The sequence below is a fragment of the Dipodomys spectabilis genome, unplaced genomic scaffold (genome assembly GCF_019054845.1).
Source record: "Dipodomys spectabilis isolate Male_0828 unplaced genomic scaffold, ASM1905484v1 ptg000030l, whole genome shotgun sequence".
NCBI classification, from domain to species: domain Eukaryota; kingdom Metazoa; phylum Chordata; class Mammalia; order Rodentia; family Heteromyidae; genus Dipodomys; species Dipodomys spectabilis.
In genome coordinates, this window is record NW_024870707.1 from 7,327,893 (window position 1) to 7,341,669 (window position 13,777).

The 13,777-nt window shown below is 43.6% G+C and overlaps 1 protein-coding gene across 1 annotated transcript in view; it reads right to left on the reverse strand.

The window, feature by feature from the left end:
* Ddb1 (damage specific DNA binding protein 1) overlaps positions 1–13,663 on the reverse strand; it is a 32,155-nt gene extending 18,492 nt beyond the window's left edge. Inside the window, exons 1-10 of the mRNA XM_042675862.1 lie at positions 13,453–13,663; positions 12,057–12,205; positions 10,526–10,642; positions 9,994–10,215; positions 7,957–8,071; positions 6,054–6,151; positions 4,360–4,518; positions 3,574–3,657; positions 2,919–3,035; positions 2,312–2,414 (exon numbers count right to left, since the gene is read on the reverse strand). Coding sequence (XP_042531796.1) covers positions 2,312–2,414; positions 2,919–3,035; positions 3,574–3,657; positions 4,360–4,518; positions 6,054–6,151; positions 7,957–8,071; positions 9,994–10,215; positions 10,526–10,642; positions 12,057–12,205; positions 13,453–13,513 — 1,225 coding nt within the window. The 5' untranslated portion in view covers positions 13,514–13,663. The remainder of the gene's footprint in view (positions 1–2,311; positions 2,415–2,918; positions 3,036–3,573; positions 3,658–4,359; positions 4,519–6,053; positions 6,152–7,956; positions 8,072–9,993; positions 10,216–10,525; positions 10,643–12,056; positions 12,206–13,452) is intronic.
* Positions 13,664–13,777: the final 114 nt, after the last annotated feature.

Consider the following 13,777-nt stretch of genomic DNA (forward strand, 5'->3'; position numbering starts at 1 on the left):
GCTCAGGGGCTGTGCTTAAGCACTAATATCAAGCCCTAGGATAGGTACCCCACCCCCCACAAAACACACACACACACACACACACACAAACAGTACACACACACAAACAGTACACACAGAAATCTTAAGCCCCAACACTTCTACCTCCAATCCATCATCTAAATAATTAGTAAGCCCCAACACTTATACCTCTAACCTATCATTTAAATAAATATTAAGTATTTTTTTCCACCATTTTGGGTTTTGTTTTTGGGGAGTAATTTAAGGAACTAAATATTGTATTACAAGCAAATAGCTAACAAACAGTCTATTATAATGACTGTTCTACACCTTACTTTTTCACTCAACAACTCATGTTGGACCCCTTATCAGAATATGACATTTCCTTGTCTGTACCTGCACAGTACAATTATGCAGACTCATTAGGAAGCATCCTCCATCAATTTTTTACTATTTTTCTATACACCCAATACTGGCAGGGATAAACTTGTACTTGTATCTCTATGCATATGAAGGTCAAAGGTGGAATAGACACCATGTAAGGCTGCTGGCCTTACATGGAAACCAACATTTGATGTTGCCAAATTCCCTTCAACAAAGAGAGGGTACTTGTTAGCTTACAAACAAGTGACCTCAACTTTGGGATCTGGATCAGCTAGTGAAGAATGGTATTTTTGCCAGTAAAGAATGGTATTACTGGGCTGGGAAGGTAGCTCAGTGGTAGAGCGCTTGCCTTACATGCATGAGGCCCTAGGTTCGATTCCTCAGCACCACATAAGCAAAAAGAAAAAAGCCAGAAGTGGCACTATGGCTTAAGTGGTAGAGAGCCAGCCTTGAGCTGAAGAGCTGAGGGATAGCACCCAGGCCCAGAGTTCAGGCCCCATGACCGGACCCCACCCCCCCCCCCCCAAAAAAAAAAGAATGGTATTACTAGCTGGGCACTGGTGGCTCACACCTATAATCCTAGCTACTCAGGAAACAGATCTGAGGATCTCCATTCAAAGGCTGCCCAGGCAGAAAAAGTCCATAAGATGCTTATCTCCAATTAACCACCAGAGTTCAAGCCCCATAACCAAAAAAAAAAAAAAAGTATTATTGCCAGCTGAGGATCATAGTTTGAAGCCAGCCCAAGCAAGAAAGTCCTCAAGATTCTTATCTCCAACTAAATACCTAAAAATCAGAACTGGAGCTGTGGCTCAAAGTGGTAGAGCACTAGACTTGAGCAGTAGAGCTCAGTCACGTCCAGGCCCTAAGTTCAAGCCCCATGACTGACACTCCTCCCCCCCTCCCCCCAAAAAAGGAATAGTATTATTATTTTTATTTTTTTTTTTGCCAGTCCTGATGCTTGAACTCAGGGCCTGGGCACTGTCCCTCACCTCTATAATTCAAAGCTAGCGCTATACCACTTGAGCCACAGGACTACTTCTGGCTCTTTCTGTTTATGTGGTACTGAGGAATAAAACCCAGGGCTTCATGTGTGTTATGCAAGCACTCTACCACTAAGCCACATTCTCAGTCCCAGTAATTTTTTTTTTTTTGGGGTCCGGTCTACTCAGGAGGCTGAGATCTGAGGATTGTGGTTTGAAGCCAGCCCAGGCAGAAAAGCCTGACACTTTTCAATAAACTACTCAGAAAAAAACAAGTGGAGGTGTGGCTCAAGTGGTAGAGCACCTGGCCAGGCCCAAGGTTCAAGTCCCAGGACTGGTCAAAAACAAGGGTGCTTGGTATACCCATTTAAAAGTTCTGGGCTTTTGTCTGTAAGATGAATTGCAACTAGTTTATTCAGTCCATCATGTCTTCTGAATTAGCTAACAGTGTTCCCTTATATAAACATTAAGCTTCTCCCACAATACTCAGGTGTTTGGGGGGTTGGGTTTTTTTGGTCGGCTGGGGGCCTAGGCACTGTCCCTCAGCTCTTCAGCCCAAGGTGAGCACTCTACCACTTGAACCACAGCGCCACTTCCAGTTTTCTGGTTGTTAATTGGAGATAAGTTTCAGTCTTTCCTGCCTCGGCTACCTTTGAATCGCAATCCTCAGATTTCAGTCTCCTGAGTAGTTAGGATTACAGGTGTGAGCCACCTTGCTCAGCTTCCAATATTCAGGTTTTATCAACAGTATTTTTTATGTTTTCTTTTGTACTATTTTAAAATATGCTTAAGTTTCTACATATAACCTATCATTATGGGTTATCCTGTTCTTCATTTATCTGTTTTCTACTAGCTCCTATCAACATGCCTTCACAACATGTAACAAAGTCAAAGGCCAAAGTCACAAAAGTGAAATCTGCATCTTTTGTCTACCAAAAGGCTACCTTTGATGCCTGGTAAGTCAATGCTGGCATGCTCATGGATTCCAATTCCATTCCGGATGATCCTCAAGGAACCTTCCTTGAAGGCCCCAGAGCAAGTGACCAGCTGCAAGTAGAAAAAAGGTTTCTCAATACCCTGTTCAGGAAATTTAGGCAGCCCTAATTCCCCGGACCCTCACTGGAACTGAATTTGAGGATGCAGACCCAGCAGAGGTTGATTTCCAAAGGCCTTTGGCTTTACCAAGCAGATAGGATGTTCTAGTCAAGAAACAAAATCTCCTATCAGTGTTCCTAGTAAACTTACTTAGATACTGGAACCTCATTTACTAGAAAAAACACAGGCTCTGGCTATTTATTAGATTACTATGGGCAAATGACTCTTAGTTCCCCGTTAGATAGCCAAGAATCATTCTAACAGTACTTATGGGATTACAGATTGTGTGACTGTGATTGTGTGCATGTGTGTGTGTCACAGTTCTCCTATATCACTAGGATTGGGGAACAAGGGTCTTAAAAGTACATTCAGTGTGTATTCCCCACTCTAGGTAAGCCAGACAAGGCAGACAATTTGAACAGGTATCAATCAGGCATTTCCACATGACCCTCTTACCTGCCCCTGCCCCTGTCTCTCCAGATCCACCACACACATATCCACAATGGGTCCTAAATTGGTAAAGGTTTCCATGGCCACAACATAGGAGCCTTGCTCATTGCTATCAACATTGAGCTAAAAAGAAAGAACAATGTTAGTCCCACAATGCCCCTAAAAGACTAACCCTAAAGAGATGTATATCACTCTCAAGCAAATTTCCATCCTGCTAGCTCTGTCCCCTTCTTATGCTTCAAGATGCTTCTAAAAGGGAACTATTGACTAAGGAACATGATTATTCCACAATGGACCTACTAACCAGTCAGCAAGTTTTAACCTAGAGTCCCATGCATGGGTTCAGAGAAACAGTAGATTCTTAAAAACTAGTGTAAAATGTGTTTTTCTATACATAAAGTCCAGAGTTTTCATATTCTAAAGGGGAAAGTTCCATCACTTTAGACTATGATCTACCCGAGGGTGGAAGCTGGGTATTATTCATCATTAAATTCACAGCACCTCTCACCTTACCTTGCCTGGCACATTTGCCGAAGAACCATTAAGACAAAGAGCTGGTCAGGGATAAGATGCAGATAAACGAGGTTATGAGGCATAAAACACAGAAGCAATCTGTGAAGAAACATGAGGAAAAGAAGCCAGAAACAAGATGTCTCCTCACCTTCACAAGCTGGGAGTCACCAAGGCGAGACCCAACAAACACCACCCCATTATCCAGGTAAGTCAGGCACTCGGCAATGGAGGTCTGGAAAAAAATTGGCACATAAGAGAAATCAAACTGGACCCTACATGGACTTTGACACACAGGGCAGACTCCAGAGGTGTACCACCAAGTGTCCATTTCCAGATGACCCCTTTCCTACCCCTGCCCTGCTTCTGCCACCTGCTGACAATCCTCTGCAGCCATTTTAAATCCTCAGGTCACACTAAGCAACTGTCCCTGAAGTTCATGATTCTCTGTGAACCACATTCCTTCAGTCAGAAAAATCTAAGACTTACCTTGCATGTGCCTTCTACAAACAACAACTTTAATCTCAATGTCAATACTTCCAGGCTACACAAAAATAATTAGAAATTTCTAAAGGTCACTGCATAAGTATTGTTTGTTAGAAACAAACTTTAATTCCAAATTGTATTATTGTTTTCCTACCTCTCCTGCCTTTTCTTGGGTTCTTGAGTATCACACTATACAGCACAGGTTGACCTTAAATTCCCTGGACTCAGCTCCCAAGTGCTGACATAACTGGCATACACCACCATTCCTAGCTGTTTCCCTTACTTTATATCCCCACAACCTATGGATTCTTACATCTAAGCCATTGAAAATTCAACCTCCACAAAATGATCAACAGTCAAACAACATAATTCCCAGAATAATAGTGTGGAACTACACACCTAAGATCACCAGACAGCTCAAATGAGGCACAGGAGCAGGGACAAGCCCTACCTCTCCGAGGAGTTCTACACGGAGATCCTTGAGTGTGACAGTGCCATCCATTTGCTCCTCCTTCTCCAACAGCAGCATGAAAAGCCGTCCTTCCATGTCTCCCAGCAGGTATCTGGAACCATTAGGGTCCACACGATTGTGGCACACAATTGTGCTTTGCTGCCAAGCATGAGGGCACAGTAATTATGGTCAGCATCTTCCAAATCAGAAAGTAAACCCTGACAGTCATGCTCTTCACCAAACCCAGCTAATTCACTGGCAATGAATTCAATCATGTATGGACAAGAGAGACAGTGGGCAGACTTTACTATGAAAGCAATTTTCAAAACAGCCTTAAAAAAAAAAAAAGCAATTTTCAAAATGCCTTAAGCGTTATCTCACACATTATTCTATGGAAAACAAAAAACACATAGAAATCTGGCAGCTGGGGAGAGAGCTCAGTGTCAGTTGCCTAGCAAGCACAAGGTCCTAGATGATGTATATACACCTATGTGCACGCACACGCATGAACACACACACACACACACACACACACACACACGCATGCACGCAGGTACATGTACATGGCAGATGGGAAAAGAAGCACTTATAACTGTTCCATTAGAAATAGGTTTGCCAGGGCTGGGAAGGTGGCTCAGTGGTAGAGTGCTTGCCTTGCATGGCCCTGGGTTCGATTCCTTAGCACCACATAAGCAAAAAGAAAAAAGCCGGAAGTGGCACTGTGGCTCAAGTGGTAGAGTGCTAACCTTGAGCTGAAGAGCTGAGGGACAGTGCCCAAGCCCAGAGTTCAGGCCCCATGACTGGACCCAAAAAAAAAAAAAAAAAAGAAATAGGTCTGCCAGTGGCTCAGGTCTATAATCTCATAATCAGGAGGCTGAGATCTGAGGACAGCAGTTTGATGCCGACCCAGGAAGGAAAGCCCATGAGGTTCTCATCTCCAATCAGCCAGCAAAAAGCAGGAAGCAGAGCTCAAGTAATAAGAGTGCTAGCTAAAGGACAACACCTAGGCCCTGAGTTCAAGCCCCAGGATTGATGTGTGTGCATATGTGTATACATATACACATGTGTGTGCACACACACAGCTACAACAAGTATCCACTAGACCATGAATGCCAGCACAGGTTTTGTTACTTATCCACACTATGACTCCTCATTTCCTACCACTAATGCTACCAGTTTTACTCTTTATTCTCAATAAATACAAGTAAAATGAAGCTTTGGAGGTTTTTCATGACCCAAATTGAAGCTTGAAATTTTCATGACTAATCTTTAAATGTCTTTATAAAAGCTACATAATTTATCGCTATATTAGCTGTCTTGAGAGCATGAGAGAGTGCTAAAAACTATGTTTAATAAACTTTCCTCCTTTTATGGTGCTGGGGACCAAACCTAAAGCCTCATGAATGCTAGGCAAAGTACTCTTACCATCAAGCTATATTCACACCCCAAATCTCCCCTTCGTTAAGTTGTCCCTAACAACGTTTCAAAAGGATCAATCTACTTTGACTGCAAGCAAGACATTGTTCAGAAAACCAGGCTGATCTGTGTGCCCCATAAAAAACCAGTGTTTTTTGCACAATGTCTATACAGTGTGACAGACATCTGTGATTCTCCTAACAATTGGAGAGAAAGAGGGAAGTAAGATAAGATTAAGGAAAGAAAAGATAAAGGAAAACGTAAAGACTATTGCTCACCTTGATGATAGGAGGTGCAATCGCCAGGTATTTGTCACCATTATGATAGGTGATGGACTCCTGTCCAATGATGATGGCCCCTCCAAAGGGTTCTGGGACTGCAAGGGAGAGACAGCAGCATTAGAAGGCTCAGCACTTTGGACATACCAAAACAGAGGCAGCAAGGACACTGATCCAATTAACTTGGAGGCAAACTTTAAGGTAATCATTATTTTATAAAGGCTATCAAAGCCCAAGAGACTGATCTTAGAAATTTTAGACTAGTTGAGGTGGGAAGGTGGCTCAGTGGTAGAGTGCTTGCCTTGAATGCATGAGGCCCTGGGTTCTATTCCTCAGCACCACATAAGCAAAAAGAAAAAAGCCAGAAGTGGCGCTGTGACTCAAGTGGTAGAGTGCTAGCCTTGAGCTGAAGAGCTGAGGGACAGCGCCCAGGCCCAGAGTTCAGGCCCCATGACCAGACACCCCCCCCCCCCCAAAAAAAAAGAAAAAGACATTTTAGACTAGCTATTAACTAATCCAGTAGATAGGTGTTTTGATATTTTTTGTTTAATGGTACTAGAGATGAAAAGCAAGATCTTGTGAATGCTAAACAAGTACTCTACCAGTGATCTACAACCCTCACCCAACTAACTGGTCTTGCAATATTGTTGAGGCTGGTCTCAAACTAAACTCCAGCGGTCCCCCTGCCTCAGCTTCCTAATTGCTGGACTACAGACACCTGGTTATTTTTTTTTTTAACTCTCACTCTTTTGGTATACTGGCATTCACACAATGGGGAATTATTTCATGTGCATTCTCCCCATTTTCTCTCCTAAACTGGCTTTTTCTAATGAAAGCTTTTATGCTTTTTTCTTTTTTGTGCAGGTACTGGGACTTGAACTCAGGGTCTCACACTCTCACTTAGCTTTTTCATGTAATGATGATCATCTGCTACTTGAGCCGTACCTCTACTTCTGAATTTTTGCTGGTTAACTGGAGGTTAAGAGTCTCACAGACTTTCTTGCCCAGGCTGGCCTTGAAACATGATTCTCAGATCTCAGCCTCCTAAGTAGCTAGGATTACAGGAGTGAGCTATCAATGCCCAGCAGCTTTTATTTATTTATATGTTGGATTTTTATTTTTATTTTTTGGTGGTAGGTACTCTCTACTGCTGAGCCACAAGCTTTTACTTCTTTCTCCATGTCTCAACTCTTTTTCTGTAGCTTAATTTTCCCCATTATTAATATTACTTAAAAGAATCAATTTTCTCTTAGGAGCTTTAGAACTTCTCAACTGGGTAAGGGAGGTAGCATAGTATAGGGGAATTAGTATAAGAAAAGGACCGATGAGACCTTGAAGCTAGCCCAGGTTTTGCTGTTTACAGGTAGGCATGGGCAAGTCCTGCTGGCCTGTTTCCTCATCTGTGAAAGTCATCAGATGAGGTAAGCTCTAATGAGCCCCTTCAGTTTTTGTTTTTTTTTAATTGTGAAAATACCGACAGAGGGGTTACAATTACATGGGCAAGATAATGAGTACATTTCTTATCAAGCATTGTTGCCTCCTCCTTTGTTTCCCCTTCCCATCCCTTCCCATCTCCCCCTGCCCCCCTTCAGTTTTTTTAAATGTTGTACCTAATAATAAAATGACACTCATCTCCATACACCCCTTTACAAATATATGTCAATGTCTGACAGTTGATCCTGGCACCTCAAGTAAAAGCAGTATTATGCTTTTGGGAAAAGTAGCAAAAACAGAAATCCTAAGGCAAAAATGGAAAAGGCAAAAGCAAGCCATTTCTAGAGAGACAGAGAGAAAAACTGCACAAGCCTGATATTACCAAGCTCTGGGCACTGAAAGGCAGAGATGGTAAGAAAGGGAACTGGCTCAGACCTGAGGGAGGCAAATTCCCTAAAATCCAACTAACCTGCAATCACCATGGAAGCCTCAGCTTCTACATTTTCCTGTTTCCAAGGGCCTTTATTGAATTCCTTTTCTCGAAGAGACACCTCATAGGTTTTTACATGCCGCCCCTGAGGGTCCTGGAAGGAAAAAGTGGGATGGTTAGCCCTTAAGATGACTTAGGCTAAAGGAATCAGGAAAGGGACAAGCCACACCTCCCAGGATGACAGTCCTGTCAAGTCAATCTTTCTGCTCCTTATCTATCAGGATACTGACAGTCACCTGCTGAGCAAGGGATTAATTTCTAAGTAGACTGCCATCATCTGAGATCTACTGCCTCTAAGAATTCAACCAACCAGAAAGGTTTAAATAGAAAAATAAATCTGTCACACTGCACTACCCACTATAAGAAACACAGTGTGCATATGTGTTTGTCCTCACCCTCAAGGAACTTTGAAAATAGCTAGAGAGAAAAACACACTGAGAAGTTAAATCTTAGAGATTTTTAAAAATTGTTGGACACAATTCTTAAAAGCATTCTGAAGGGGTAAAGGTAGGGAGAAGAGAACTTATCGCTCCTGTTACAGTAGTCAAAACCCTTCAGTCCTGCCACTGACACCACCATCTTCCTCTCCTTTTTCTGAATCGTGACTCTTCCCCTCCTTTTTTGGAACCATGACTCACGTCAGTCCTGGGGCTGCCAAAGTCACCTTTTAGAGGCTAAAGAACAGGCACAGGGAGAAGACTACATTCAGCGAATGGAAGATGGCTTCAACAAAGCCCAGATCAGAATCTACATAATGATGGAAGGAATTCAACAATGTGTTTCAGGGCAGTGACCACATCTCAATCACTGTGACAGCTCCTGATGCACTTAGCTTGAGTACCTTTCACATGGGAGGTAACTAAATGTTCATCTTATTGAAAGACAGTCACTTCACTTAAAGCTGATAAAAAGATATCACCACCAATGAGGAAAGACCCATCTTCACAAAAAGTTCAAGTGAAGGTAGATTTGGGCCTCCATTATACACTCACAGAAATGAAGAATGTTCAGAACTAGCAGCCCTAAGCTGGGAACAGACAGTGCCTGCCTAGCCAATAGCAGTGTTTTCATGATCTAATAGTTAAACTGAAAAAAGGAGAGAAATCCAAAGGTTTTTTTTTTCCGGCTCTGATAGCTAACAAGATCTAATCTCCTAAATTAATTACAATTTCATTCAAATGACCCTTATTCCAACCAGCCTCAGGACTACAGCACTTGCAGTAACATGGAGAAACATACAAAGATTTCCAAAACCTTACACAGCGTGTAGAAGTGTTTATATGCCCACACGTTCTACTACTCTACAGAGAACTGGACCATTATTTCCTTCCATCATTTATTCAACCATGTGCAAGGGAGATGACTTCACGCTGCCCAACCTTTTGTTAAGATTTTACCAATTGTACAACTACTTAAAATTAAATTAAAAAAAAAAAAAGAAGATTCTACCAAGGTAGTGGCATGTCCTCAGCTCCATAGCCCCGCCCCACACCCTTAGCAGATTTGGACCAGAGAACAGCTGCCCAGGATCAGCAATGCTAAAACTTCAGGCACAGACTAAAATAGAAGTCAAGAGCCAGCAAGTCACCAGAAAGTGAGTGCTAGACAAATTGCAAGCCTCACTTCTTTTTAGGAGAAACAAACAGAGCATTGCCAAGACATTTTCTCTTTGCTTGTAAAGGCAAGTTCTAGATCGTTTCTCTACAGCTAAGTGTTTATAATCCCAGAGCATGCTAGTGAGAGACTTAGACAAAGTATAAACTGGGTCACCTATATAAAATCTCCAGGGCCTGCAATCAGAGTGTAATCTCAGGATTAAAACCCGCTACAAATCCAAGCAAGCTTGTTGTCTCCACAATAACCACTACTGCACTTGAGAGCAGCCAAAATCTGACCCAGATTAATTGTCGTTCGAAATGTTTTAGGACACACACATACCTACTACCACACCATCAAATGAAAAAACCCATCCCACCATCCCAAATCATACTTTCTCCTCTTCTCCAGATCCAGTACCTGGTAGACAAAGCATATGGTAGGTGCTTGACAACCATACAAGAACTTGACATCGATGACATGCAATTCCTCCAGGCGGATGTTAAATGCCTTGAGCTCTTTATTGTCACGGTCCAGTGGAATAACTTTGAAAAGACCATCATAGAGTCGCAGGCCAATCATCCGGCACTCAGGGTCAATGATGCCAATAATGCCAGTTTCTGAGGGGCGGCCAATACGATCCTAAGAAACAAAACTCAAATTAGGGAAGAACCTCAATCTCAACCCAGTAACAGAGGACAAGTGGCACCACTTTCTCAGGCCAATTCTGTAAGTAGTAAAACCTATAACCTCTACATGACAAGCCAGGAAACCCACTTGTCAGTACATTCTTTTTTTTGCTCTAACAATGGAATCGTAAGTATATCGCTTGCCTCTTGGACTATCTGAATGGCTCAGACCCTTAGTGTCAGACTCTAGCCCTTCAATATTCTTGGTTGAACCACAATAGTCCTACCTGGAAAACTCTGATCAGCCTGAAGTAACACCTCACCTGGACATTGCCATGGGCTCGTGTAATGATATCAATGCTCTCTCCACTCTGCTTATACTCCAAGATGCAGGCATTATACTTAGCTGTCAAGATAAACAGCAGATCCTTGCTCTCCCCCTGGAAATCAAAAGAGGTTCTTTCAAAAACAGGAACAACCTGTCCAGCCTTTAAACATCATTCTTTAAGCATGCAAAGCTCTTTAAGACTTTCCAAATTTCTCCCTAAAGAGAAATACATGGTTGCGTGTACTTAGTATGTACCCTAAGGGTATGTACAAAAGGCCAGAACTGCAGCTGGAAAACATCTAGTCCTCATTATCATGATTCTCCATCTCTCTGCTGGATTTACTTTGTCTTCATCTATGTTGATCCCAGGCTAATCTCAATCATTCCATTCAAATTCTGAAAAATGAATGCAATGTACCCACTAATCTCCAAGTACTTGAAAGAAAAAAATATGGTAATTACAATGAAAGCTAAAATGAACCTGCAATTTCTCAACACTGACCTAAAAACATGAGTGTTTTGGTCAAAGTATTGAACCCACTGTTTTCTGGTCAGATTCAGTTAAGATATAATGGAGCAATGTGGTGGATAAAAACAATTACAAAAAGGACTAAAATTTCACTCATATTAACACTTCTTGTTAACGTGCTAGCCCACGTGTAGTTGAATCATTTCATCTTCTAGGTTATCCAGAGGATTGGTTTTTATTAGTTATTCCTACTCACAAACAGGAAATATTAGCCAGGCACCAATGGTTCATGCTTGTAATCCTAGCTACTCAGGAATCTGAGATCTGAGAATCACAATTTGAAGCCATTTCTGGCTGGAAAGTCCAAGCCTCTTATCTCCAATTAACTACCAAAAAAGCCAGAAGTAAAGATGTGGCTCAAGTGGTAGCACCCCAGCCTTGAGCTAAAAAGCTAAAGAACAGGGGCTGGGAAGGTGGCTCAGTGGTAGAACGCTTGCCTTGCATGCATGAGGCCCTGGGTTCGATCCCTTAGCACCACATAAGGAAAAAGAAAAAAGCCGGAAGTGGCGCTGTGGCTCAAGTGGTAGAGTGCTAGCCTTGAGCTGAAGAGCTGAGGGACAGCGCCCAGGCCCAGAGTTCAGGCCCCATGACTGGACCCCAAAAAAAAAAAAGAAAGAAAGCTAAAGAACAGCACCGAGCCTTAAGCTTAAGCCCCAACACCAAAACAATAAACAAAAACTAAAGCAAAAAACAAACGGGGGAGGGGAAATCAACAATTACAGTAACACCTAAAGTGAGAATTAATAATGAAGCTAGGCTCACTCCACTTTACAGCCTACCCTCTCAATCATTAAGCAATAGACCCATATTACAAACTGCTTTTACGTCTCCTTTCCTAAAGAAACCAAACTTGATAAACTTTTCCCAATGAATCTGTCCTACTTCTATGAAGCTTGTTTAATCAGCATGTGCACTGAAATTTGACATTTATAATATATGAAAACAGTTTACAACTCACACAGATCTTTCACTGCTTGTCTCCACTGGGAACACTTACCTTGGGCCTGAAAAGCTCCATGACTGCAATCTTCCCATACATGCCCACCTCTTTGACTGGCCGAAGCCCCTCTGCAGTGACCACATAGATCTCTAATCTTGTGTTTTTGGCAATCAACAGATTCAAGTCTTCTGCTGAAGTAAAATGTCCTGAAAGAGCAGATCCTCTAACTGTTGAAGCAGCAGAAAAGGCCTCCCAAGTCCTTCTCAATAATCTCATCACTGACTACCAAAATTCTCACTTATTTCACATATTTGACTAACCTCACCCCACCTTCTTGTCAAACCCAGCATCTCTAAGAATCCCACTTCACACATGAACAAAACTGCTTTCCTCTGCAGAATGAGAAAAACTGGGCCGTACATGTAAGAACAGTGTGTCCTTTGAAGGGATAGTGATTTTTTTTAACTCTCCGGATGACTATTAAATTTTACTTTCCTATCAGGGTGGCAGACTAATTGATTGAGGCTGCTGGAGTTCTCATCTAAAACCCTCACAAAACTTTCATGGAGGAGAATAGGTAAGATGAAGAAAATTCCCAACGCTTTCTGCATTTTTGCCACACCCCTTGTCCTTCCCAAGCAATCTACCGAAACCACTCGTAGCTCCTCTGGCAGCGCTCAGAACTTGTATTCTGGAATTAAAGTTATCTTTTATTATAAACATCCAACTATGAGATCTGCGTATATAAATCTACACGTTTGAGAGTTCAAGATGAATATTCTCCAACTGGAGACCTTGATATCCTTGAGGATTGTTGCACACACAATAAACAAATCCAGCCGAGGGTAGAGTCAACCAATTCTCCCCCCCAACACACACACACACACTCACACACACACTCAGCGCCCTCCAAGTAAACAACAGAGCCCCAGGCAAAAGGGTGGGTCTGAACAGTGCTCCACTTCCCTCCTTTTGGCGAGTGCGGAAAGGGCTCACAGTATAACCAATACACCATCTCCCGAGCCCCCTAGATTCCCCACGGGAAATTTTTAACCTCAAAGTCGCCATCACTGCCGCCCTTCCCCCTGCTCCACCCCCGCCCCCCGCCTGACCACACGAGGACAGTCTAGAGACACAAACAACTCCAGACTCCGCTGTCCCTCCCCGTGGGCCCAGCCTCATCCTCGAAGACCAAGTGACCTCGGAGGACGAAAGGGGGCTCAGACCCTCAACAGCAGTTTCTTAGGCCCAAAGGGCGCGTGTTGAGTGAAACAGCAACTCGGAGGTCCGGAGAGGCCGAGAGAAGTTCCGCGGCCGCCAGCGCCTTCCATTCCCGGGGCCCGGTCCTGCCCGCTCACCCCCACCCTTAGCCCGGGGCCGCGGGCCTCCCTAGGCCTCGGTTCCCACAGGCTCCCTCCTCTAGCAGGGTCGCCTCAGGCCCTGGCAGCCTCACCGGTCACGCAGCCGTTCACGGCGGTGGGTTTCTGTGCCGTTACCACATAGTTGTACGACATGTTGAGGTTTGGGGCGGCCCGTCAGGAGCGGAGCAGAGAGCGACAACAGAGACCGACACAAGCTGAGAGACGGCGAGCCCCCACCCGCACGCAGCCAACTCCACTGCCGCTGCCTCCGCCCCAGAGACAGACACGTTGCAGGCCAGAGCGGCCGCGCTGCAGGGCATGCCGGGACGCTCACTCCCCGCCTCTTGGAGGACTCACGGTGGCAGAGACAGCCAATCAAAGGAAGGATCCTCCCCCTGAGGTCCCGCCTCTGTATTT